The sequence below is a fragment of the Psittacula echo genome (assembly GCF_963264785.1).
Source record: "Psittacula echo genome assembly, chromosome: 3".
Lineage (NCBI taxonomy): Eukaryota > Metazoa > Chordata > Aves > Psittaciformes > Psittacidae > Psittacula > Psittacula echo.
The window spans coordinates 57,185,046-57,212,475 of record NC_137736.1 but is presented as its reverse complement, the minus strand read 5'-3'; the positions used below and the strand labels follow the sequence as shown (position 1 = coordinate 57,212,475).

At 40.9% G+C, this 27,430-nt stretch overlaps 1 protein-coding gene across 2 annotated transcripts in view; it reads right to left on the bottom strand.

Moving 5' to 3' along the window:
* SLC9A7 (solute carrier family 9 member A7) overlaps window positions 1–27,430 on the bottom strand; it is a 73,795-nt gene that overhangs the window by 6,728 nt on the left and 39,637 nt on the right. Inside the window, exons 6-15 of one of the 2 annotated variants that reach the window (XM_080612529.1) lie at window positions 26,059–26,164; window positions 24,969–25,110; window positions 20,999–21,104; window positions 20,555–20,643; window positions 20,321–20,434; window positions 17,790–17,901; window positions 16,272–16,425; window positions 10,017–10,076; window positions 5,931–5,994; window positions 3,283–3,365 (exon numbers count right to left, since the gene is read on the bottom strand). In XM_080612529.1, the coding sequence (XP_080468655.1) occupies window positions 3,283–3,365; window positions 5,931–5,994; window positions 10,017–10,076; window positions 16,272–16,425; window positions 17,790–17,901; window positions 20,321–20,434; window positions 20,555–20,643; window positions 20,999–21,104; window positions 24,969–25,110; window positions 26,059–26,164 (1,030 nt within the window). The remainder of the gene's footprint in view (window positions 1–3,282; window positions 3,366–5,930; window positions 5,995–10,016; window positions 10,077–16,271; window positions 16,426–17,789; window positions 17,902–20,320; window positions 20,435–20,554; window positions 20,644–20,998; window positions 21,105–24,968; window positions 25,111–26,058; window positions 26,165–27,430) is intronic. The other variant, XM_080612530.1, reaches the window with a different exon arrangement.

Below are 27,430 nucleotides of genomic sequence, written 5' to 3'. Positions count from 1 at the left end.
GGATATAGTGACAGGACAAGGGGTAACGGGTTAAAACTTAAACAGGGGAAGTTTAGATTGGATATAAGGAAGAAATTCTTTACTGTGAGGGTGGTGAGACATTGGAATGAGTTGCCCAGGGAGGTTGTGAATGCTCCATCCTTGGCGGTGTTCAAGGCCAGGTTGAATGAGGCCTTGGGTGGCATGGTTTAGTGTGAGGTGTCCCTGCCCGTGGCAGGGGGGTTGGAACTAGATGATCTTAAGGTCCTTTCCAACCCTGACTATTCTATGATTCTATGAAGCAGAGGTACAAGTGCTTTAGTGCTAATAGGTCCAAAGGAATTTCTGCTGTGAAGATGGGAGCACGGTGTTGAGGTGAGCTAGAGGTAACAAGGTGACACTCATATGTGGCTCAACATACTGCCCATCCAATGCTTTCAAATCAATGCAGCCACTTGATCTACTAGCTGGTCACCAAACCACAGAGATGCAACCAGAGATCTCACTCTGGTAAGGCTCAAAGATATCTCTGCAGTGCACATATTCATACCACGCAGAGCCTTAAAAAGGGAAAACTGCATGGAAAGGATCACATAACACAGGGCAGAAAAAAAGCAGTGCTACCTAGATCACATTGAGGGGGCAGCGCGGTTGGAAAGAAAGGTGTCTTTACGCCTCTTTTCACACGTCTGCCTCCAGGTAAATCCTTATGTGTTCACACTAGTACTCCAGATGGACAATCTGCCTGGGGAAATGCTCTGGAGTCAAAAAAGGTGTCTCTGCTACAGAGCGGCAAGCTGGTCTTGACTGGCACAAGAACAGAGCTCAGGAGGAGTGTGCTAACTCTTCCAAATGTTTGAAATCAGGACCACAGAGGTTTGGGTTGGTGTGGGGTTTCTTTGTTATTTTTTTAGCTGTTCTGATTATTTTAAATGTAAATATATATCGCAGGTAATTTCTTTCTCTCTGGGCTTGGGGTTCTAAGAATCAAGCCCACTTGTGAATATGTTTCCCTGATCCTCTCACAGACGAAGGCACTTAGGGGAAAGAAGGAGTTTAAAAGGGGGCTCTTTTTACAGAGATATATCCCTCCCTTTTAGCAGAGCCTAGCATAGCATGTTTACTTGAGCATATAACAGCGTGATTATGCTGCTGCAGGGTTATGTTTCCTCCTTTCCTCCTCCAGTAACAGTGTGGCTACACCCAGTCCTGGAAAGAAATAAGCTTTCTGCCCTTACACTAACCTACCAGCCTCCACATTGCCTTGAGGCAGACCGGCACACAGCAACTTGGTCATAATAAAACAAAACCAGTAAAAGACATCTGGTACTTCATCAAAGTTGCAGTTTTCTTCCTGTTTAACAATTGTGGGTGAACGCTGGGAATAGCCCATGACAATAAATGAACTCTGCGTTCCACAGGAATGAAGTTCCCAGTTATCCTTCCGGACAGAGCTCTGCAGGCAACAGCCAGCGTCGGAATGCACTGCCAAGTGCAACTTACTTACACCTTTTTCATGTCAAGTTCCCTTGCAGAGAGTGAATTTTGAGGCAATCTGCTTTTCTACCCACAAACCAAGGGAATGCATCAGCAAAAAATATTTTACCTGTGCCTATAGAGGTGGCAGTTCTAAAGATCATCCCTTCCATGCCATTTAAGCCCATCCAGCTGATGTTTATCCAATGCTTCTTTTCACTAGAAAGAGCAAGCTTTTACCTCTAAGATACAGTGAAACAGTTCTGCCTCTGGATGTCAGTTTCCTTGGCACAAACTTCACAGAAACCTTGCCTAAAGATTGTTAGTCACCACTGAAAAGCACATGCACTATCAGCACCCCTTAAGTTTCCATGAAACAGCTAATTAAGCTGTAATTTTCACTTAGTACTTCCCCCTCCCCTTGCTGCAGCTGTGCTAGCGTCAGCTGAGGGAAGTCAGCATTGCCAACTACTCCTTTTATTCATTGGGCACATCCCTTTTGTAAAGGCAGGGGAAGAGCATAGCTCTGCTTCCTTCTTAAAAAGACAAAAAAGAAGCAGTCAGTCAGAGCCAGATCCTTCCATGATTTTACCACAGAGGTCTTCTTTTTGACTTCCTGTTTGACAGGGTCAACAAAAATTGACCTCAATACACTTTGACACCACCACTCAACTCAAAGGGTTAACTTGGAATTATGAACATTTATGGATATTTAAGCTAGCACATACACTCCCTTCTGGGCTTTGGTCCAATACTACTGCATCTGAACGCATTAGTCACAAACACATTTTATCCTGAACTGGCAACCGCTATTAGGATTCAAATGCTTTCAACACTATACCTGGTTTCCCTGGGTGGGAAATCTTGATGCACAAGGCATGGAAGGAAACTACTGTCCTCCAACAGGCCAGCAATCTCTTACCAAGCAATGGCCAAGACTGCAGTGAAAAGACTTACTTCTCAGATGCAAGCTGCAACAAGATTAAGGCTCTGTCACAGGTATTTACATATACTTAACTGCCCCAGAAATTACTAGGAATCAATAACTTAAAGTTTTTTGAAGTTCTGGGTATAAGTGACCTGCCATGACCACAAGATTATCTTTGCTTTTTTCTACTGAGTGTAAGCTGTTAAGGAAGGGCACCTATATGATGTACTGATTAAGAATATGCTAAGTAGCTTAATAAAACCCACAAGCAGGGAAGACAGGACAGCTACACAGAAATTGTTCAGAAGCATCAGAAAGCATTTACCAGCTTCAGAAAGGTTTACAATACTATATATACACACAAGGACACTCTGCTTTAACACCCATAGGAAGTTCCAGGTACACTGAAGGGAATAAGCTGGATCGTATGCAGATTTTTAGTTTCAGAACTTCCTGTATCAGCAATGAGTTTCCCCATCGCAAAAGCAGATGGCCCTTCAGAGCAATGAATTGGGGCTTAGATATGTACAGTGAACTGGAAAACTAGTTAGTGCTATGAGCATCAGTGAAGATGAGAACAGATTAATGGAACGAATCAGAGGATCTGAAATAGTTGATTGGCTGTGTTACTGTTTAGGATGGAAAGTCAGGTCCTAGAACTGACTGGCTTCTGCCCTCCAGCAAGTATGACCATACATACATACATACATTAGAGAAATGAAGGGTCCAACTTCTGAGTCAGTGAGTTCAAGCTTCAGTTCTGTGCCTCAAACCTGTCAAATACTTGATCTTTCATCAGCTTGACTGTCTCAAGTGCTTAAGGCTACATATGGGTATGTGGAAAAGAAAAAAGCGAGCATTTCATGCCTTGAAGGTAAGCTGTGTTTTCAAAAGGATACTTATGGTCAAAGCTATACCATAGCCTGAAGAGCCAAGCACTTTCCTGCTTTGTCCTGTTTCTTCTTTCGGAGCCTGGGCCTTCCTATAAATAAGATAAAAACACATTCAACTATTTCAGGTATTAAAAAAAAAATCCCAACAACCAAATCACACATTCCAATCATTCACATTATTGCCCCAAAAGGCCAAATTACTTCAATACTGTACTTGGACTGCAGACAGCACTCTTCATTGCCCTCCAGTTATCTTAGCGAGCCCTATACCAGCAAGTTCTCTTGAGTCTAAAAGCTTATTGCACAATTAATGTGGTAATGGATATAGGAATAAGCCCAAGACTGACAAATAAGCCTCAGTGATGTCTCATCCCCATCTCCCTCCCCAGAAAAATGAACTGGAATAATCCATACTGATCCCTATTCATTGCTTGGTTGGCTTCCTTAACTCCAAGTCTATTTGATGTTCTTTCCTTAAGCCTATTACTTCCTTGGAAGAACAAGGAAATTTACCATACTTGAAATTCTAACAAACATGATGAAATGTATCACGCTTGAGAAACGTGCTTCACAGGGAATCCATATAAAATCACAATTGTTGAAGGTCATGAAAATTTCCTAAGTGCTAGATCAACCTCAGAAGGGCCAACAATGTTAAATATAACCCCTTTATTTGATGTGCTGCAAGTCGTTGCACCAGCTGGTCTGCAGCTGCATTTGGTTTTACTTTTGTTACTGTTTTGCTTTTTGCATGTTGGTTTGTTGTTTTGGTTCTTTTTTTGGGGGGTGGGTGTTGGGCTTTGTTTGTTTGGGCTTTTTTGTTCTGGGCTTGGTTGGGGTTTTTTCCCTTTTTTTTTTTTTTTTGGCCAAAAGCCAAAGTTAAACACAGGAAAACAGATGAAGCGAGAACGCCTTGCATGAGCCCTCTGCCAAAGTACTGAAAACAAGATAGGATTGCCCCGGGTACTTCTGATCTGCAAAAAATCCACAATCCACCAAGAGTTAAACCTTAGCACATTTTCACTCCCTCCACATCACAAATGATAGATTTTCTTTAACTGCGACATGCTGCTAATCTTGGCTTGGTGAAAGAAAGAGGAATCCAAAGGGAACTGACTAATGGACTCCATTAGGAATGCAAAGCACAGCTAAAGAAGGAAACAAATGGGTAAGTGCTTTATGTTTACATGGGAAAAAAGTAACAAGATATTTCCATCCAGACACTGAATAGAACAGAACACCCATGTTCTGTTTCCTGTAAAGCAATTCCTCAGATACTGACAAGCTCAGTCTGAACTGGCCAAAGCCATCTTACCACAATACCATTTCCTAACCTTGAATTTATGCAGTAACTGTGGTCTTCACCATAGAAAGTGCTTTGAGGCCTGGCCTTCTGATTGCTTTCAGATAGATATAAAACCAAGTCCACCCTTCTTAGTACCAAACCCACTATTTCAGAATCTATTTTGTGTGCTGGACACAGGTTTCTACAAAGAACACAGAGATACCTAATGCAGTTTCTGCAATGAAAGAGACGTTTCCTGAGCAAGTAGTTCTTATCTGTGCAACCTGTGACCAAACAAAAAAATAGGGCAAGGCAGGAGAAACAACTAATAAGAAAGCTGATCCCAGATACAGCAAATATTCCATCCATGTATCTGTGACCAGCCTTAACACCAGCATCATACAGCCTGAGGTTTACATAGTCCAGTTCACACGCTTGCACACTAAGCATCCTCTGCATCCAAAGTAATCTATCTTTGCTGTCATCCAACTTCCTCTGGCAGGTTCCTGTATAAGCAACCAGTTGTGCTACAGAACAATTAGTGTCAAGCAGTACTCTGGGAGCATGTAAACTAAACATCTGGAGAGAGGAAATGTTGGGTGGTTGTTGTGTTGTTTGGGGTTGGGTTTTTTTTCCCAAAACCTTTCACTCTTCCTGTGAATTCACTCAGTTTCTAGACAAGGAAAACTGAAATTTCTGCTATGAACAACATTCTCTTGGTAGTCTTGTTTGCCAATAGCGTATTGCAGGGAAAAAAGAGCCAACTCCTGGGTTGTTACTGATGCATAGAAAGCTGCACTAAAGATTCACAGCAACAGTTTGCTGAATATAAATGACAATTTTCCAGTGTTCTTTTTGCCTCATACAGGCAGTAGGTAGTACAGGCAAGATCCAGCCATCTTGTGGTACAGTATGCAGGAGCTGAGACTGGATTGGCAAACTTAATCTTTGATTCTAACCAAGTCCAAGGGCCAAAGTCTGGTATCAGTTATTGGGCAGAAGCCAAGAGGATTACATCTGGGTCAGTCTTGGGAAGAACTGTTTATGCTGTAGCATGTTAAAAGCAAGCATCTTCGATGGCTGGGGAAGAGGAAAGCACATTGTTAAATAGACTGTATTAGCAGATTTTGGAAGGTTTTAGATGCTTTATACACAGACATATACACAAAAATCTGAACACTGTAACATTACACCCAAAACCACAGAATGTTTTGCGATGAGTTTTACTTGAGTAGTATAAAGTAAAATGCATTACTGACTTGCCAGCTAGGAGAGAAAGATTCTATCCATGCACATAGCTTCTGCAGTTCTTTATCATCTTAGATATATAATAAGACCAGCCTAATAGAGAAGTTATGTAATTACTTACTCCTTGTAAGACTTGAAAGCTGTCATTAGTAGGTGGAGGATCCTGATCTGGGTCAACCCCAACCCTACAGAAACATTAGGAAAACAAAGCAAGTGGTGTTACTGAGGGTTGGAAATGCTATAAGTTTGGCAGAACACATTTTAAAAGCACTTTAAGCACCCAGCAAAGCTGCATTCAGAGAGGTTATAAGAACAGTTTGAGGAAGAGCTGTCCATTATTTCCCTGCAGTTACATAGCTGTACACAAGATGCTTTTTCACTCAAGCAGCAGCTACCTGTAGATAACAGCTTTAACTCCATCTCGGTATCAACTTGAACAGCTTACCTTTGTTGCCAGTTCTTTAGGATGGTGGCAAATACTATTCCTGACTTAAAAGATGAATCTGGATCACATCCTCTTCACTGGAAAAATCATCTCATGTCCAGCAGTAAGAAACCAGAGACTATGAAAGAGCCCAGCCTAAATACTTGACACAGCAAATTATTTAGCTGCCAGATAGGCCTGAGAATAGCTCAAATATACGATTAAAAGAAGCCACACACACACAAAGTTTTAGTGTACTATATGAAACAACAAAAATACTTTATAAAGACTCATAATCCTAATTTGCTGCAAGTTTCATTTACCTCACATAACACAGCCACAGTGGATTAACAAGAGGTTTGTCTAGTCCAGACTCTTAGCTGAGTGATGGAGGGTCTGTTTAATGAAATGGTGCATGATGATGCAATATGTTCATAAGAAGCCATCTACTTGCTTTTGTATAGTTAGTGAGCACCTTATTACATCCTTTCACATAGCACTTCTATCCAAGATGGGTATTTAATCCTTGTAATTATGCTCAGGTTGTTCTGGTCTGTTTTGGCCTATTCTTTAAGATTATTCTTGTCTAGTTTTAAATCCTGCTTATGCCTTAATTTCTGTGCTCTTTTGTAGAACCTAGATCTCCAACCTCAGACGTTGGGTAAGACTGTCATTCTCAAATGTGTTGTGTTTCAGTTCTACCATGTTGCAAAATAAGCGTAGGAAAATGTAGGCAATTAGAAAAACATATTGTCTGAAATGGCCAGCTTCTTCATTTCCCCTCTCTTGGAAGGAACTGAGCTGGTTTAGTGCAATCTCTCTGTTGCTTAGACTTTGTGTCAGCTATTTCTAGCCACAGTGTTTACACAACATCCCTGAGGATCACCAGAAACCAAAAGAACCTTGCTGGTAAGACCAGCTAATTTGTGTGTCCCAGGGACATGCATCTGCGTAAGGCAAGCAGTAATTCAGACACTATTTACCTTCAGGCACAGAAGATAGAATGGATTAAACTAAAAGGGAACACCTTCAAATAACTTAGAGGGCACCACTTTCTATTAGAACAACAGGAGGAACACAGGCACAGAACTAAGGTTTTAAGTCATCCTTTATGGACTCAACAGCCAATCCAAGGCTGCACATGACTTAAAGTAGTTCAGGGGAAAACCCAGAAAGCCACTCTAAGACAGCCTGCAGCAGCCTCATATAAAACAGTCCTCTTGCCTGGATTTTAACCTGGGTTTCTTTTCTTTCATCATCATTTCCTTTTTTCACATACAGAGTTATCTTAACCTTTAGGCACATTTGGCCTGGGAATCCATCGGCACTGACCAGCTTCACAACTAAAAGCTTTACCATTTTAAGGGAACACTGGAGAGACAGAGATTGGGTACTGGGTTGTTACACATGCTAAAATAAAACTCCACACAAAAGAGCTCTGAGAGGTTACAAGGGCTTAAATGTTACAGGTTAGGCTACCACTAAGCCATGAAGACATGATAAGAAGGGTCTTAAGCAGACAAACTAGTTACCTAGTGGAGCCTCATACCAAAGGCTGATAAGCAACATCAGGAAACCCACTCAGTATGGCAACATATACAAGATGGTGCATTCTTTTATAAATATACATAAAAGAAATATTTGTGGTTTTTCAAACTCCAGGTACACACTGGGGAGGTTCAACGCACTATGCAAGCAACCACGTTCATGTTAGCTGCACAGCTGGTGATATGAATGGGGAGTTCAAGAACTCGTTCCAGAAGACGAGCATAGCTTGCATTCCCGAAATAGTTTTAACTCACTGGCCTACCCTTTCACTACCCAGTACACAAGAAAACCAAACAATTCAGAATGTCTCAGCTTTTACTTGACTTACAAGGTTGTGCATTTGGTTTGGGGATTTTAACTGCCCTTAGGCAGGCTAAGGGAGCTTAAGGGAGGACCAAAACAGGATGACCATTCTGTTCAATGAAAAGTCACAGTACATCTCAGGCCAGGTGTTCGGGTTTATTGTCATCCTGAAGAGGAAAAAAGAGCTTTTCTATATTAAAATGGTTCAAATTTTAGTAAAAATTCTTACTACAGACAGCATCTTCATTTCCACTCCACCCATTCTGAAAGCCCATTGCAGCAGTTGTGTGTGCATTCCTTTAGGGCGTACAGTAACAATTCAAATAAATAACTCCTAAAAGCAGATGTCAGATGAAGAATATGAGCAGTCTTTCAGCTGTAACAATACATAATATTCCAAACCTGGTGAAAACCCCACCTATTTCCCTCACTGACATTGATTCAGTATTTGACAGCCAACTTAATCCTTCAGGGTGGACAATTTAGTGTGTGTAGTTCAGGCATCTTTATTTCTGCCTTGGTAAGTGTACTGGAAATCGTAGACAAGAGTATGCTACAGTAAAAATTGCTCCAATTTTAGCATACTTCTTCACTCCTTCTTCACTAACTAGCAAACTAGTTAGTTTGCTTAGGTTTTTAAGTCATAAAAGACTTTTCAGACTGAGAGCTCTGTAACAGCAAAAGGACTACCATTGAGCCCAATACCCACTATGTTTCTGCTCTTAGCTGACTTCCTAACCTCCTTCTGGTCCCCATTCTACAACTTATGCTACAACTCCAGCATCACATATAGGAAAGCAGTTACTCAGACTTGATCCCTCAAACGCTAAACCTATGTATAATTCAGTAATTTAAACAGCGTGGTAGAAAACGGTTGACAGATGAGGCGCAGAATATGTGAAATGCAAAGTGGAAACTAAATGTATGGAAAGGAATGGTAAAAAACCAAGGAGATAGAACTACTTCAAGTTCTCCACTATGTCATTTTTAAATGGTGGAACTATTTCTTCTGACACTTCAAAAACCTTTCCAAGGCCCTGCAACACATAGATGACAAGTTACCAAAATACCAGGCTTTATTACATTCTGGCATATGTAATTGCTGTGGCAGCAGCCAAGAATGACTGTAACAGATAATAGTTCTCAGATTCTCTGTACAAACAAGCATACTAAATCTCTGGAAAGTTTAGTAGTTTGCTGGGAACCTTCAACCATGACAGGAAACTTACCATTGCCTCATCACAAAGAGTTTTCTTTGCATAAATATTCTGTAGATGTGTGTATATATATATACGTATATACATATACCCACACACACAATATACATGCCCTATATATCCCAGTTAGAGATTTATCTTCTTGTTGATTCTCTTTCTATCCATGTATCAGTTACAAAAACCATCAACTGGAAAAGACTAGGATTCTGGTTTGTCTCCACTCTTACTAGCAACTTCCTGTGAAGCAATGTGATAACCCTCGGTTTTAAAAATACACCCCCAAAAAGGCTGAGCTAAATCATATATGAAGTCCCTTCCAATCTGAGCAGTTGTATAAAATAACTCCAAAGAATGCTTAAGAGTACCTGTGTTATAAAGGTTCACAGGAGCGCATCTGTGATTCTTTAGCTTTTATTTCTTCCCAGGCCAGAGATGCTAGCTTTGCTTCATTAATTACCCAAACATGGAGTTAAAAGATGTGGTGTTTTGTGGATTTTTTTTTTTTTAGGCTAAAGACATGATGTGTGATCCACACTCTCCCAGCTCAGAAGAAGAAAACAGACTCAGAACTGAGGAACATCTATGGCACTCTGAAGAAAAGGAGAAGCAGCAGAAGCATGCTATAGTATGAAAAAAGAACACATACTTTAGTGTTATAAAGATGAAGAAAGCCAAGCATGAGGTTAATTTGGTATCAAGGAAAGCACAGTGTCACCTGAAGTACAGCCAGCGGCTTTCAATCATCTCTTCCACCGATGGAACGTGGTCACCAACTCTGGTACAGTACAAGAATGCAGTGTGAGTAACAAAATGCTCATGAGATGGTAGCTTTACAGAGCAACCTAGCAAAACAAAGCAAACCAACACAAAAAAAACTAACCCAAAAAAAACAACAAAGCATACAAGACTGAGAATGGCAGAACAATGACAAAGTGACAAAAATAATAAAAATTAATAACAGCAGCACTTTAAGATGGAGATGTCCAGTAATATTCTTTGTTTGTTCAGATTCAGGTTGGCAAAACATCTGTATTCATGACAGGCTACCTCCCCCAGAAAATTAGATTCAAGAGCTCTACAAAGAGACAGAGCTGATCTAAGCCAATTCCTACCACTTCAGACCTGCTTGTAGTCTAAAAGATAAAAACTTACTGGAGAAAGTAATTACAGGAAGCTATGAGTACATGAAAAAGGCTGCCAATAGCCATCAACAACCATCTAGTTTCAGAGCAGTCCAAAACAACTGGTAATGTGTACTAAACCACTCGATTTTTTTATAAACTGTTTAACAACTGGCTAACAATCTTTAGCAACATTGATCTCCAGTCATAGCAGAATGTGTTTTCACTCTGCATTGCCTTTTTCAGTTGTACTTAAAGAAAAACACCCGCAAAAGAATGTTTGGTTTCTAACATTTTCCACACGAATTCCTTAGCAGCTTGCGGGGGCTTTTTTTTGCTTATTTTTCCATGAAGGCATACTACATGAACTATATACTGCTTATGTGAAATAAAAGCCCAGATGATCAGAAATCCACAGAGGCCTTGCTTTACAAAGAGCAAGTGTACACACCTGATTGCAGGCTGACACCTCGATGAACCAAATATTTATGGCCATAGCTTGTGCTATGAAGAGCATGCACTCTTCTAACCCTTGAAGGCTGAGCCAAAGACTTTAGATGGATTTGTTTTGGATTCCTGGTTCAATAGCTCTTCTTCCCTACCAACATACACTCCAGGTCAGAACACTCTGCTCTGAAAGGGCAACACTGAGATGCCTCTGCATGTACAGCAGAACCTAAAATTAAAAACTGCCCAACAACTTCCCCTCGCCAACTTCTCTCTCCTTGCTGTGCCTTTGCCAAGTCAGAACACTGAAGTTTTCCCAGATGTCTATAATGAGTACAGCATTTTTGGAAAATTTTAGCTATTTTGGAAGATTTCAACAGTTTCTCAGAGGATGTCTGAGGAAGAAGAGAACTCCCACCACCATGATAAAGAAATAAATAAAAACTAAAGCCCAGTTGCTAAAACAACCCTGGAATTAGGAAATGTTGTTTCAGGTTGGTTTTACCTGACAAGGTTGGTTTCTTTACCTAACAAAGATAAGGACTCCTGAAACTGCCTGCTAAGGCTTGCCAAAGCCTGGCAGTTAAACCCATATCACCCATGTGCTCCTAGATCTATGCAGCCCAGCTGGACCTTCTGTATGGTCCAGCCTTCCCCACACATTTTCTCCCTGGTGTGAACTGTTATGTTTTAGAGCACAGAATTTATTTTAGAGATAAGGAAGCATCTCTCATGCTTAATTCCAGATATCCAAAATATGAGGCAATCCCTTTCCTACCAAAGGAAAGACCCACATGGATGAGGCTGAAGGTTCAGAGGCTGCACTGCACCTCCAGTAAGAGAGATTCAAGACTGATGATGAGACACTAGAGACTGGCAAAGAATGAGGAAGATGGGAGAAACTAGGCAGGGAAAGACAACTGGAGGGAACAGTGCAGAAAATGATACTGTGAAAAGAAAAAGCCCACAACAAGGCAAGGAACAGAACTGTGTCTGTGTATCTGCCCTTCAAGGGTAGCAGAAAGCAGCTAAAATAAAGCAGTGAAGGATCTAAGTTGTAAAGTAATGGAAACAGGCTGCAAAACAGAAAGACGTAACCTCTTATCAGACATCCCCCATTCCAATCTGAAATGAAACACAAAGCTGGATCCCAACATCAATACTCGTCTCCTGCCATTGCAGCACACTGAGGCATGGTATTTAAGAAATGCACACTTTATTGTTGGACCACCCTGGGTAAGATAACGGAGTATAACCTGAGATCGCCACCAAGCTGTCAGTTTTACCACCATCCCAGATAACTGGGTAGTTAACACAGCAGCTATGTGAGAGTCAGTATTTCCAGATTTCTTCTTCAGCTTGCTCATTTAAAGGAAAAAATAAAATACAAATCACTAAATAGAAAGCTCTTAAAAACCTGTATTTGCAAAGTCAGACATAAGGTAGTAAATATCTAAGCTGACATTTTCTGTGCAACCTTTAGCTTTTATGGTAGAAGGATACTTAAAATATTTTAAATTGAAAGATATAATGCTTTAAGATTCAGTAAAAGGTTGCTAAATATAACTGAAATTACTTCATTAAAATAAGCATGAACTTCCTCATTTGAAGCAGATTGTGAAGGAGAGGAAGGTATTAATCTACGTGTTGCTTCATTCAACATAAAAAGAACCAGGTCAATAACCTCTAATGAGAAATGGAAAAAACATTGTTTTGCAATACAAATGACAGGAGTTCCCTTTTTTCCTGTAACAGATAAACAAAATGATAAGTCAGCTACTTTTCTGAAAAGAGGAACTTTGCCAGTGGTTTTGATTTACAGAGCTCTTGAGTTTTCTGAGACTGTTAAAACTTCAGGCAGGAAATTGTTTCTTTCTTTTCTTTAGCCTCAAAAGGGTGAGACCGTATTTTTAATATCCAAGTCTTCCTTTAGTTTCTAAGAAAAGAAAAAAAATCTACTCCTAGAGAAGTCTAACTGTTTACCACTCACATGCTTGGGTACATCCTACTGATAGACAGCCAAGAAATTCAAAACACATGACATCAGGGCTTTAACTCCAGTTTCTGGTGTTAATTTTTAACTCACTCAGCATCAAGTGGCAGAAACCAAAAGCACTTAAAGATCCCATTCTTTTTTATTCAGATTTTGCAGCCATGACCTCACTTTCCCAAATAGTCAAGCAGCAAACTGAAGTTAAGGCTCCGCTGCAAACCATAGTTTCTCTGCTTAGCTCTACATTTAAGCCTAGTTAATGGACCCTGGTACACTGGTGACATACCCTATCTGGAAAGATTCCTGCTCTTCCGATTACTTGAGACATTCAGAACAAAGCAAGGGAAGCAGAGAGCATTTTTGCTTGTTTTCCTCCTTACACTGCTTTTTACTTTACCACAACTTAATTTTCATGTTAGCCTCTTGCAATTTAACATAACGGCGAGTGCTAAGGCTCAGAAAGCATCCCACTCCACCCCAGAGACAGGGGCCTCAGGCCTGCACCAGCACTATACACTGTGCTGCTGAGGGAGGCATCGGAACAGCATCTCATTTTCATCTCCTCCTGCCTACCACTTCCACTGGGTAGAGAGGGATAGAAAAAGAGAGAAGCAGCATATTTGTAAAATTCAGCTGGAAACTAATGTGATTTTTTCTTAAACCTGTAAGGTCAGACAGGACTGCTTGCTTTCCAGCAGAAAGGGCTCTATTACAAAGGGTACTTCATCAGCACCAAGTTTCTAATTCTCGATCAGCTGCACACGGCTGCCACCTCCTGGCACAAATCTAATTTCATGTGGTCTCAGAAATTGCAGCCCCCATCATTCACAGAGCAGTGCTTATCAAGGCAGCTATAGACATACCCATGCAGCTCTCCAAAATACTTCTTACATAGAGTTCCATTGTTTACGTGATATCCTTCCCATAATAAGGAAGGTAATCGTTTATTTTGTCAACCATGCCAAACAAATGACAGTTAAAATTACTGTTTACTAGCAATGGTGGGTAAATCTCCCAGAAAGCTACAGCTAAACACGCAACTGCCTTTTGACAGCTACTTGCCTAGGAATAGCATCACAGCCTTTCCAGTTGTTCTGCTTTGTTGGCCACATTAAGGATTTTTGCAAGCACAGCCTACCCAAAGAGCAGGCCTGGAATGGATATGGTGTTAGCCCTTTCTCACTTCAGGAGCAACTCATCAGTCAGGCTCATGGAGTCTTATTACTGAATCAGATTAGTCCTGATAAAGAAGTAAGCGTATATTCTTGGATGCTTCCACAAACTGCTTCCTAGACTCAACGGCGAGGGAATGGGGTAAGCTGCTGCCTCAGAACTGTTTTTGAGTTGACCAGGAGCTGGGCCACATGCTAGCATTTAGTCCTGTCCTACCACTGATGACCGGAGGAGCCCTGTGACAAGAGGTAATGGTTGATTGCACTCAGAAGCTGCCTTCTGATACAGGTAGACCAAACATAATTATTCACTTAGCTGGTCAGCAGCACATCCCATCTGTTACTGGATGATGAGGTTTGAAGGAAATACCCAACAATGTTCCCTAACAAAAGAGGTGCAGACATCAGGGCAGAAGGCTCAGGATGCCAGCACCTATGATGAGAGCTGTTAGAGTCAGTTTTATTGACCTGATTGCATCAAGGTCACTTTGGAATCCACACAAATGGAGATTAGAAAAGGGATATCCACACACTGGCCATTGCAGTGGCTGCAGGCAGCTCTTGGCTGACTCTGTTCAACCACTGCAAGCAGACTGCAAGCAATGTTCTTACCTGTGTACTGCTGCCCAGAGCTCATCTCCTGCTCCCTTGTACCCCATGCCTCGGACAGTCTGTGCATGCTGCCAGTTACATAGACTGTGCCTGTCCTGCTTGCAGAGGTGTATTAGTACATTTGTTCCTTATATACCACCACTGTACAGAAATCTCCTCCTGTTGTCAGAGATGTCAAATGGAAAGCTGCACACGGCACCTATGCCAGGTACTTTTAGTCATTGCACAGCTCTCCCATGTAACAGGAACACAAACCAGTCAGGCTGGACTTTAAAATATCATTAGGATGTGGTATTTCACAATCATTAATGTTACAACTGCATTGGAATTGGTTTTGTTGTTGACATCACACCATGTGTTGTATTACCTGTTGTTAGCGACATGACCTTCAGAGAGCTTGACTACACAGAAATGATGCTTCTTTCTGGTGTGCTAGCCAAACATCTGGAACTTGCATTTAAGGAAGTTTTAAAAGACAGAAATGGATCCATTTGGCGCCAAAAAAAGAAAACCGTGATTTCCTAATATTTGCTGTTAGTCAGAGCTGAGATACTCTAAATCACTGCTGAAATGCCTGACTCCAGCTGGAAGCATGCTACCTTCAATGAGGAGTTCGCATGCATTTCTGAAAGTACTACCCATTTTTTTCATTTTGCCAACCTAGAAACAATCTGCCACCTATTGCCACAAGCAGGTCACTTCAGTTTTCCAAAAACAGCATCAGTCCTCAAGAATAATCATTTCTTCCAAAGGCTGACACTGATTTTACCTAAGAACTTTTTTTTTATCCTATCACAAGACAATGGGATACAAATTCTGGTTAGCATAATTAGAAAGCAAGACAAAGTAAGTTTTCAAGTGCCAAAGAGCACAAATAATTTACATATGAAAAACACACTGAAGGGTTTTTACAGTGTGTATTTTTTTAATTCTACTCTATTCACCTTTCCCCCAACAACTGCCAAAACTTTCACAGACTGATAACATATGTGATCTTTAACAAGAATTGATTCATGATTCTAACATCTTCTATTGATAAGTACCCTCAAACATGAAGTATTGGTCAGGGTTTACAGGCAAATGTCTATAATTTCACTATTTACCATTTTCACAGGTATCCTCAAAGCAGGAGGAAACACAGCTACAAGAATAGCAGGATCCCAGTTGTTTAGATAACATCACATTTGTTTGGATAGACGTTTGAAGTGCATTCAGTTTAGCACCATCCACTAAAGACTCCACTTAAATTAAACATAATGGGGCCATTACCAGAAGTCAAAAGACAGGAAAATGTCTTAGAACACTTAGAAGTTTACATAGAACTAGACAGATTAATTCTTTTCAGTTCAGGAGCTTCTCTATGAGGCAACACTATTCCATATACTACTGGGCTGACAAGGACCTACCCTACTTCCTTGCAGAGCATGAGAGATCTCTCTGCTGAGTCCCAACTGCATCAATACATTTTCTTCACCTGCCTGCACTAGCACCTTCCTCTATAAAACAATATTCTAAACACCTAGAACAGCTTTAGCAAGCATAGAACAAGTTCTGCAGAACTATGCTCAATTAGAACAGTCGTCACCTGAAAAGTGAAGTTTACACAGCATGGTTGCATTACTGACCTGATGTTCAGCCATGAAAGCATGGGAGTTGTACCTCCACCAACAATCCAGACAGTGAAAAAGACAATGAGGAGAGTTGTTGAGAACATCATTTGATGTGAGTAGGTAGCAGTATCTCGTATGGCCAAAGCGAACGCCATGGCTCCCCTGAGACCTATGAAAAGAATGAAATAGCAGAGTTTCAGTAGTGCAACCACACCTATTGATAACACAGCATCTTTCTTTGCTCCTTCCCTGCCACACAGGCACAAAATGACGGGCAGAAAGCACTGGGCTCTGGCAAGTTTTAACTCCCACTGTTTCCCTGATAAATCATGCCCCGCGATAATCTAGAACATGATTTTCCCTGGTAGCTTTCTGTAACTTACAGAATTCACAAGTGCTAAGAAAAGGTGTAAATATTTCCAGAAACTAGCAGGACAGAAATGAAGAAACAAGCAAATTGAGGACAACAGGAAAACATATTACGGAAATCAATCAGCTCCCTGAATCCAAATGAATATGCACACTTTTCCAGATTCCATAACTGAAACATGAGTTCTTGATATGAAGTTATCAGCTGGAAAAATACCTCAGTTAATAACATGTCCAGATGCAGACTATATTCCTCTTCCTCCCTCCCAGCCCCGACTATGAAACTCTGCTAGCAAGGACAAGCCATGACATCTGGCCAGCTGCAGACCTCTTTAGGGGAAATCACAGGATGGTTAAGGTTGGAAGGGACTTCTTGATGTCATTTAGTCTAATTTCTCTGCTTAAGCAGAGTCACCTGGAGTAGGCTGCCCAGGACCATGTCCAGATGGCTTTTGAGTATCTTCAAGGATAGAGATGCCACAGCCTCTCTGAGCAACCTGTGCCAGTGCTTGGACACAGTAAGAAGTGTTTCCTGATGCTCACAGGGGAACCTCCTGTATTTCAGTTTGTGCCCTTTGCCTCTGGTCCTGTGACTGGGCACCACAGGAAATAGCCTGGCTCTATCTTCTTTACATCCCTGGCACTTCTCAAGGATGCACATGTTTAGACACACAGGCACGCACTCCATTATTTTCTTTAAATTACAAACTTGAAAAGCTATCTGAGTGACAAAAATTGTAAGGGAGTCTAAGCTCCTATACCTTGCTTTCTCCAACTATGCCTTAGAGCACACCCAAAAATATGCCTGATTTTCTCAGCAGATGCTTGTTTCTGCACAATGTGTACAACATCTCAGCTAGAAATAACCTTCTGGAAGAGATACATCCCAATTCCCCCATTCCCTTCAGATGTACTTCAAAATGAAAAATACTCTGTTCCCAACATGAGGTGACTGCTTGCTGCCAGCAGCTGGCATTTTGACATGTCACTCTTTCCAGACATGACACACTTTCTGTAAAGATTGACAGATACCTGATGACATGCTGCAACAACCATTCAGTCTCTATTCAGGAGTAGGATGAATGTGGATTATAAAAGCAGAAGGTAGTACCATAAATGAGTCAAAAGTAAAACTTTTTGCTTTACCAAACTTTTTGGTTTTACCTGAAAACATCATCATGTGCTGAAAGTTCCAGCTGATCTTATGCCTTCTGCCCAGATTCAACAAGAAGGAGAGAGGGTAGATGTGTGCAGCTCTGCCAAAAAAGATTGCAATCTATTCACAGCTGAGGGTTAAGGATTTCACTTTCCTGAGGGATGCACTCTTGGGTACCTGGCTCTAACATAAAGCTCCTGTTTTAGGGAAAGGTTTACTTCATGATATCAAAGGTTCTTGTTATCTCTATCTATATAAACCAGACTTTCACCAATTATGTGCACACATAACTCATGGCACAGAAAGCAAACTTTAACATAACCAAGTTTGTTTCTGCACAGTGAGATTATACTTAACATCAACATTAACAGTCCTAGAAACAAAGAATTTCCTTTAAAAAAAATAAATAAATTAATTAAAAAAAAAAAAATCACACTTTAAACAACTATCACTATCACCATTTGATTATGTGTTTCAGGCCCACAGAAATGCAGGCCTATGTACAGAAGAAAAAACAGTGTAAGACCAGCAAGTGACAGCTCCATTATGACTCCTGCAGAGACAAAAGCTCCTACTGAGTTGCAAGCACTTGAAAATACAGAGTAACTAAGACGATAAATCCAAAACCTGCTTGTTAGTACTAGAATTAAGTTTAAAAGAGTATTGCAGAAATTCATGGTGGTAAGCTCCTTCACATCCTTACTGTGGTATAAAACATCCAGTGATTCCAATGGAGAAGCAGAAAGTTGAATACATCCTCTACTGTCTAAGGAGCACTTTGAGACAAACTAGAGTGATGTGCTGAAATCCCATAGAACACCAACACAACTAGAAGCCAACCAAACACTGATCATTTGCAGCTGGGATAACAGCATTAGAAGAACAAAACAACTTTCTCATGGAAAAGAAAGGAAACCATGTAGGAGCTCTAGACATCATCACATTGTTGCCATAACTAAAGCAAATTAACACTACTTGTCTGCAGGAAGTTGTGTCTCCAGGAAACAAGATTTTTATTATTACTTTGTAAAAAAGCTTCAAGTAATTATTCCAAACAACTTTTATAGCAATCCTTTTGCAGGCTGCAGAAATGAGACATCAGAAGCCATCATGACCAATGCATGAAGGAACAATAGCTACCTTTCTGTCAATGACATTGAGGCTTTAGCTGTACCTTTGAAGTCAAGCTTTTGTCTTTCAACAGCTAATGATGCCTCTACATTTCACACCTGTAAGGCGTGAACTCATCAGGGACAGTAGCTGTTGAGGCAAAAAATGGGTGCTGACCTGCTCACAAAGGTAGAAAAACACTCAAGAGGAAACAGAGGTTGAGTGGGGTGGTAGAAAAAGATGTGGAAAATGTAATAAAAGATAGGTGGGTAGGAAGAGAAAGGAACAAAATAAATACTGATATCAAACCCAAGACAGATAGCATAACCTAAGAGAGGATGGAAGGCCACAGCAAAGATAGAAAATTGCAATGGTTAATATACCAGATGCAACTACTCTGCTCATGTATCTCCAGTGACTGCAGGGCTCTGGAGCAATTTTTAGGTCAGAAGAACAGACATGAGGAGACACAGGAGAACATTTATTATTGTTGCAGAAAAAAAGTGGCCAAAGGAAAATAAAGACAAATTGGATAAATCCACAGAAGCAGTAGAAAGATATGAGAAAACGGTAGAAAGAAAGAGAGAGAAGTAGTACATTCCACGTTAGGCCATCTTTATATGTCCTTCCACTGAGTTTTATCTCTGCAGCTGGCAGAGAAACCAAAACTGGAAGACTAGCTCCTATTGCTTTATGCACACTTTTAATTGCTCTGAAATTTCAAGCAGCCAGAAATACAGTGGAAAAAAAGTTACATAAGCCATTTCTGCCAAGGCAGCATGCAGAGAGCAATCTAGTGATTCCTAGCTTACATGAGTGCGACTACTACAAAAGCGTTCACTTCCAGGAAATAAGAGCCACGTACCAGTCAGCAAGGGACAACGGGAACTGGATACCCAGCTCCAGCACCAGCCCTTTCAGCACTGTGCACCCTTCGTGTCACCATCTGCACCACAGCCCAGCTCCTTCCCCCTCCCATCACCTGAGATCCTCACCTCTACCTTTGGGGTACTGCTCAACTGTTCACAAACAATCCTATTCACCCGCTTGAGGTTTGCTTGCTTTCTTCAAGGGACCATTAGAAGTGAAGAAATAAATGAATTCTTTTCTAGGCCTACAAATTCTGAATACAAAAGCAACACAAGCACTGCTAGCTGTCAATAGCCACGTCATACAATAAGGCATTCAATTTATCTATTGAAATTATACAACTTCTAGAACTTGCTCAGGTAACAGAGCCAACAACTGTGTGGCACAGAGGCTTTGATGTAAGGAGTAACCACAGATTGTTCTCACAATTATTGTGCCTGCAAGACATCAGGAAAACTCAGGTCAGCCACCATCCTCTATGTGGTAAAGCCAGCAGACATCATAAGTTTTCAGGTACATAGGATAATAAAGAAAGCTCACACAAAGTGAAAAAGGATACAAAAGCTCCGATGATGAAAACTGGACTGAATATGTGTTTCTGGAAAGTAAACAGTGCCAAACCCATATAAGAAAATATGAAGTTCTCAGCCAGGAAGTGCAATACCTCAAAGAGCTAGGAACAAAACAGTCACATGTTAAAGGCCAAGCAATAAAGAATATAAAGCTTTTCAGAAACAAGAGTATGTGGACTACTACAGCAATACACTGTATAAAAGACAAAAGACAGTCTTGCCTGCTTAGTGCGACTTCTTGATTCAGCTGACAAGTTATTGTATGTATAATGTGCCTGGGTAATTCCACAGAAGAGGACAGCCACCACACCTGTGAACAGAATCATATGCAAAAATCAGCCTGTTACTCTGTGAGCTCAACACATTTTCCCTTCCCAAGTTCTATTAAATTTATACATAATCCTTAACCTTGAGATTTTTATGAACCTTATTCTAAAGTGAGTTAGATTGCAGGTTGGGGAGGTGGTATTTGAACCAAACCATTGCTCTTAAAAGCCTTTGGTACACAGTGACCTGCACCCTCAATGGCATTACATAGAATGCAAAAAAAGCATTAAATACCAACACCATGTTTCTCTTAGAAAAGCTTACATAGCAAAGTGGAAAAACGTCTGCTAAGATGGACAGGACTTCCGTCTTCATATGATTGAGTCCCAACAACTCACCAGTAAACCCGCAAGCTTCTGCAAGCAAGAAGGTGCTCCAGGACATCAAGAAGAAGAGAGCTGTTTCCAGCAGGGGGAAGCAGTGCAACTTGGTAAACTTCGTCACGTAAAGTCATTTGTTAAGGGGTCAAAAAAGAAATTCTTTGACTTCTCTGTACGTAGTATTTATGGAAAACACTTATGTGCTAATGAACGCCTCTTGGAAAATAAAATATTTTTAATGCTGAAAAACAAATTCCATCACATCAAGACAAAACTTCAGAATCAAGGTCTCCCCTTGGCAACAGTCAATTTTTGCTGCATATCAATGGCATAACTGTGGCTCCACCTCGTTGAGGTAGTATCTTACTCTATGCCATGTTTCCCTGCAAAGTGCCAGCAGGGAAGGGATATATACCTGGCATTCCTTTTAAACTGGGTTTTGTTTGGGGATTTTTGTTGCTGTTGTTGTTGTTTAGGATTTGGCATACCCCCAAAGGATCCCTCCTACCTTTAAATAAAGCATAAAATACATTCAGAAGCATGTAATTCACAGTAGTTCTTGACTACAGCAACTCCAAGAGATGAAGCAGATCTATCAGAATTTTTCTGCTCAGATTTGCTGACAAAACTTCTTCAGCAAGTGTGGCTTCCTCTGTTCTTTCAAGGCAAAACAGAAATCCTGCTTACAACAGAATATATTTTCTCTCCTTGTGTTGATATGTTTTAAAGTAAAAGCCAACTCAATCAGAGCAATTCAGTTTTTCAACAGGAAGAACAAACAAGTCCATCTTCCAGGGGAGAGCAAACCTTGAGAAATATCAGACACACTGAATTAGCAGTTCACACAGCTACTGAAGAAGTACAACAGATTTCAGTAGTTTTAAATATAGCTCTTCACATACTACAGAAGTTGTTCACATATTCATAGAAGTTTGGGTTGGTTTTTTCCTCATTGCTACTCTGGCACCAGGTGAACACTGAACAGCTCACTGTAGCTGAGGCGCAGACAGCTATGCGCAGCTCTAGTAGAAGACACAGAAAGAAACCATGTGCTAGCAGAGGTGGTATAGAGATCCTTGGTCTTCCTGAAAGCTGACAACTAGCACGATGTTCTCTGAAATCCAAGTGTGAGAACAGAAAGACAAGGACACTCAAAGCACCCTGCTCTGCTCTTATGAAGGCAATCAGCACCTCAGTGGACACGTCAAAACTGCACGGTTGTCTATCATTGCTCTTACTGCGCTTTCTAAAGCACCACACACCAGCTAATGGCAGCACTGGTGCTTGAGGAGTCATGGCTCATTATAGGGTAGGGATCTTAAAAGCAATGAGCAGCACTGGTTTTCACAGGAAATTCACAGGCCCTGGGAGGCCTGCGGCTCACAACACCCTCAACTGCCTCTTGCTAGCAGCAGTCAAGTACCCCAAAAGCCTCTGTGGGAACAGTTTCCTGTGGGCTTTATCAGAGAATATCATGTCATTCACAACAAGCCACAAGTGATTAAGACCAGAGGCAAGCAGCTGGCAGTGTTTCAATGGAAGCCTAGTTAGGATGAAGCAATCCTGAGGCGAGCCACCCGCTCCCAACCCACACCTAACTTCTTGTTGGCATCCTGGGCTAACTTGAAGGAGGGCAAGAGCTCTGAAACACAAACTCCAGCCACACCTTCAGCTGTGACCTTGCTTTGTCAGAAGGTTGCCCTCAAAACAAAAGCTCAAACCATCATCAAAAAAAAAAATTATCACTCCATGACAGTTGGCTTTACACCAAAAATAAACTTCAGCATTTTTAAGCAGCTGTTAATTCTCCACAGTCACTTCCCCACATAAGCCATCTCTTTAAAACTTTTAAGGATGTACTGTTACACTCAGCTGAATTTCTCCTCCAAGATCATGCTTCTGGAGCAGCAACATCCACCACAGCAATCATAGAAATCATCTCCCCATAGAGCACTCAGATAACCCCACCACAAGCTCATCCCGGTGCCTGGCTCAAAAGGCGCTCATGGTTGCTTCAGAAACTGGATAGCACAGTCAGAGAGGAAGAGGTTGAACCTTGCTCCCCCGAAGTTAGGCAAAGGCCCTTATCAGAACCAATTCCTCATTTTCAATCTTTTCTGGCAGCTTTGAGAATAAAATTCTGTATTCCCCTTGTTGTTACTATAAGTAACCATACCAAAACATTTCATTAAATCTGAAATGAAAGCTTGTGCTCATTATTTTGGAGGAAGATGAAGGTGAGAAAAGGAAAAAAAAAATGTTCTTCCATAAGATTGACCGAATTAAAGTGTAAATTCAAATTAAATTATTGTTTCTGTTTTCTTAACTTTGCGTATTCCTTAGACATGGCCATCTGCTTCACTTCATTTCAAACCAAGCAAATTCTGCAATTTACAAAGAAAATACAAAGTGGTACAATACTTAATTGCTATAAAAGCAACCACAGGTAGTGAGGTCAAGACAGACTGCTGAAAGCTGGAACAAGTCCTTGTATATTATCTGCATCATATTTGGAAACTAAGTACTCTCTCTGTTTTTGAAGGGCAATGCATGTGTGCGTGAAACCCCTCAGAGAGGGGTGCTTCACAGCTACTGGAATAACGGTCTGTTTCATTCATTACTTAAGGGCTCTAATCAGCTACAAAGCATAAAATGCAAAATTACAGTTAGCGTCCACATTATTGCATGACATTCAATGTTTTTCCAAAAGAAAATAAAGTTGTATAATAGAGCAACCCAACTAAAACAACAGAAACGCACATACAAACCACTACAGAGGCTGTCTTCTGAACAGTCTCTCCCCTACCAGCCCCATATCACCTCCTGAGCACAAACATTAGAGACAGCAAGAACCAACTGCTGCCTCAGAGCCATGATTTTACAAAATGGATATGAATGTATCCAGCTTTAATTAGTACCCAACTGGCAAGCCAAAAACCACAGCAACAGCATTTGAGCAGCTGGAGCTATGGATGACAAGTAGCTTAAAAGCCAGATGGAGAATCAGGATTCTGGATCACACTGGCTGTGGATCAGTGCAGTTGGAAGACCAGATACTAAAGCATCAAAGGCACATCTTCCCCCTTACACCTGAAGGGTTTCCATTTTGCAGAAATATCAGACGAATCCGCACAGTGTGTATATAACAAAATACAGTTAAGACATTATTGCTCATGATGAAGAGCCACAGGTTCATGACTATTTTATAAAATAGCACATTCTACCCCTTTAGGTCAATGTTCAGAAGTCTAGGCAGATCAAAGCAATCTGGGATAGGCACAAACATGGTTATGCTAGCCAGTTTGCTGGAAAGAACTTCTTTTTTTTCCTGAAGGGGCATCATGATTTCTGGATCAGGTCAGGCTTAACACCTACTGCCTGAGCATGAAACAAAACCCATATAGACTGCTTGCTGAGTACCTCAGAGCTCTAATCAAATAGCAGCAGTAAGCTTCAAGAGAACAGGACAGATCATGCAAAGCACATGACGTTATGATGTTAACTCTGGTAGAGATAGAATCTTATCCAAGACAGATAACGTCAGATACCAGCAGAAAGTTTAAATGCAGGAATTGGAGAACCTATGGGGTCAGAAATACCTATTAATGATTTTGCTGAAGACAGAATCACATAGCAGTTATCATAGGAGATGTCTTTCAAGACTAATAATAAAGACTATTCTTCTAATTTCATAAAAAGAAACTGAACATTAGGACACATCCATTTACGGCCTCCCCTGCGCTTCTAGCATGCAGCGCTATTGTGTGTACTGTACTACTTCAAGTGCAGCTACTGTTATACTGGAAAAAGTTGATTTCTGTGGGTACCTAAAATGCGTTTCTACAGACAAAGGTCACATGACTACTGATCATATCTTCACACATTAAAACAAGCTAGCATCAATTTTGCTACAGGTGGAAACAGGGGAACCTTGTTAATACCTGAACGTGACATCTAGTCTGGAAGAGCTAAACGTGAAAAAGGATATCAGAGCTGTCACAACTCCTGTCACTGCTCCCATCATAAAAGAACCACTGAATATTCCCAGAAAAACACCAACAGACTTGAAAAATGCTGCTGCATCAAAAGCATGGGTATTTTCTCCTGTTGGCTGGTATGCAACTATAGATCTGGAAGGAGAGTAACACAATGAGAAGTTAGAAGTGCAATCAGAAAAGTTGTATATCAAGTAAAGTTTTGGGTCAACAACTGGCTGAAGACAAGCCAGCAGTGGCCCAGGTGGCCAAGAAGGCCAACAGCATCCTGACCTGTGTCAGAAATAGTGTGGCCAGCAGGAATAGGGAAGTGATCGTACTGTACTCAGCACTGGTGTGGCTGCACCTCAAATAGAGTGTTCAGTTCTGGGCCCCTCACTACAAGAGGTGCTGGAGAAGAGCAACAAAGCTGGTGAAGGGCCTGGAGCACTAGTGTGGTGAGGAGCAGCTGAGGGAACTGGGGTGTTTAGTCTGGAGAAGAGAAGGCTCAGGGAGGACCTCATTGCTCTTTACAGCTACTTGAAAGCCGTTTGTATTGAGGTGGGGGTCGGTCTCTTCTCCCACATGACAAGCAATAGAATAAGAGGTAGCATCCTCAAGGTGTGCCAGGAGAGGTTTAGATTGGATATTAAGAAAGATGTCTTCACAGAAAAGGCTGTCAAGCATTGGAACAGGCTGCCCAGGGAAGTGGCGGAGTCACCGTCCCTGAAGGTATTTAAAAGATGTTTAGACGTGGCACTTAGGGACACGATTTAGCAGTGGACTTGGCAGTACTAGGTTCTTGGCAGCACTGGGTTAATGGTTGGACTTGATCTTAAAGGTCTCTTCCAACGCAAACAATTCTATGATTCTGTAACAACACCAACTGAGCAACAGAAGAGACAATCCCATACTGAGGGCAAATATGCCATTCTGGTGTCTGTATGCATGTGAGATCTTGGCAAACATTTGCAATGTTATTAGCTCAGCTCAAGACAATCCACTTAAATTTAAAATAACATTTCTCAAAAAAAAGCATTTATTTTAAACAAATACAGAAAACAATTAAGTAATTTCAGAGTAGAAATTCAGGTAGTAACTTACGAAGATAATACAATGGCAACAGCATCATTCAACACGCTCTCTCCAAACAGAAGGGCATAGAGATCGACATCTGCGTGCAGCTCATTAAATATTGCTAGCACGGTAACTATAGAAAGAAAAGAGAAAAACCACACTGGCTGACTTCAGGAACAACTGCATGAGCTGATAGAGCTGACTTTAGTTTGCCTAAAGCAACAAACCCTAGAAATTTAAGTACAGGATAAAAATTCAACTGGGAAACAGGCTAGTCACATTTATCTATAGGCAAGCAATTCCATCATCAATTTTAGGACAGCTCCATTAGGAGGTGGCTCTGTTATCCTTCCATTTGCACTGTAGCCATAAGAAAGCCTCCATGATCAAGAGGAATGGGGCAGACAAAGCACCAAAGCCCTGATGCTATTTTTCATTATTCTTTTTTTAGAACATGTTCCATGAAAGATTATCAACAAAACATTGTGCAGCTCTTGCTACTTTGAAAGGCTGTATGGATTATTGACACAGCTTTATTATTTCAGCCATTGTAAAACAGTGCTAATAATCTTGTTTCCCTAAGCACACTCTGTGCTACAGGAGTGTGCACTTGCACATTATTTGAAAAGGGCAAAACTGCTAAATATTCATAAAAATCCTTTCAAGACACTTCAGACTGAGATGAAAGACCACGATCTGGAAAATGCTTCTGCATAGGAGCTTCAAAAATCACCTGGTGATTATTTGCATAAATTGTGTGCAAGGACCAGCTGTTCGGAGCTCAGCTCAGTCACAGGAGCTACTTCCCATTTTCACACAAATCACCACTGAGTACCTCAAATAACCTGTCTTAAATGTCAAGCTTCACATTTCACCACTCCCTACCCCAGCCCCTGACACACACCAGCTCTCCAGACTGTCCTCTCAAGCAGAGACACCTCTGTGAACCTGCTGGACTTTGAAGGTTGACTAGATTATTTTGGCAAAAGCTCAAATTATTCTGCCACAAGAACATTCTTCTGTTTGAACTTGTAATACATGAAGTTCATTTGGAGGAGGAAAAACGTAAGCACATCACACCTAAAGAGCCTTAAAGCCCTAAATACTGCTCTTAAATTATCCAATGTTCCAAGCAATGTATCTAAAGGAAGAAGTCCTATCTAGACAAAGTAATAGTTTCATCTATTTGCAGTCAAACTTGATGCACGCTAAGCATAAAACCTACTGGGGGAAAAAATGAAGATATTTGAACAGTAAAGTTACATTTTTCTCCAAACATACTATCATGTGATACCAGCCTAGCTTCAAACCAAAACAGAACAGCTTTCACAACACTCAGAATTTGCATACATTTCTGAGAAAAAGATCAGAGATACTAGCATAACGTAACTGAAAATCA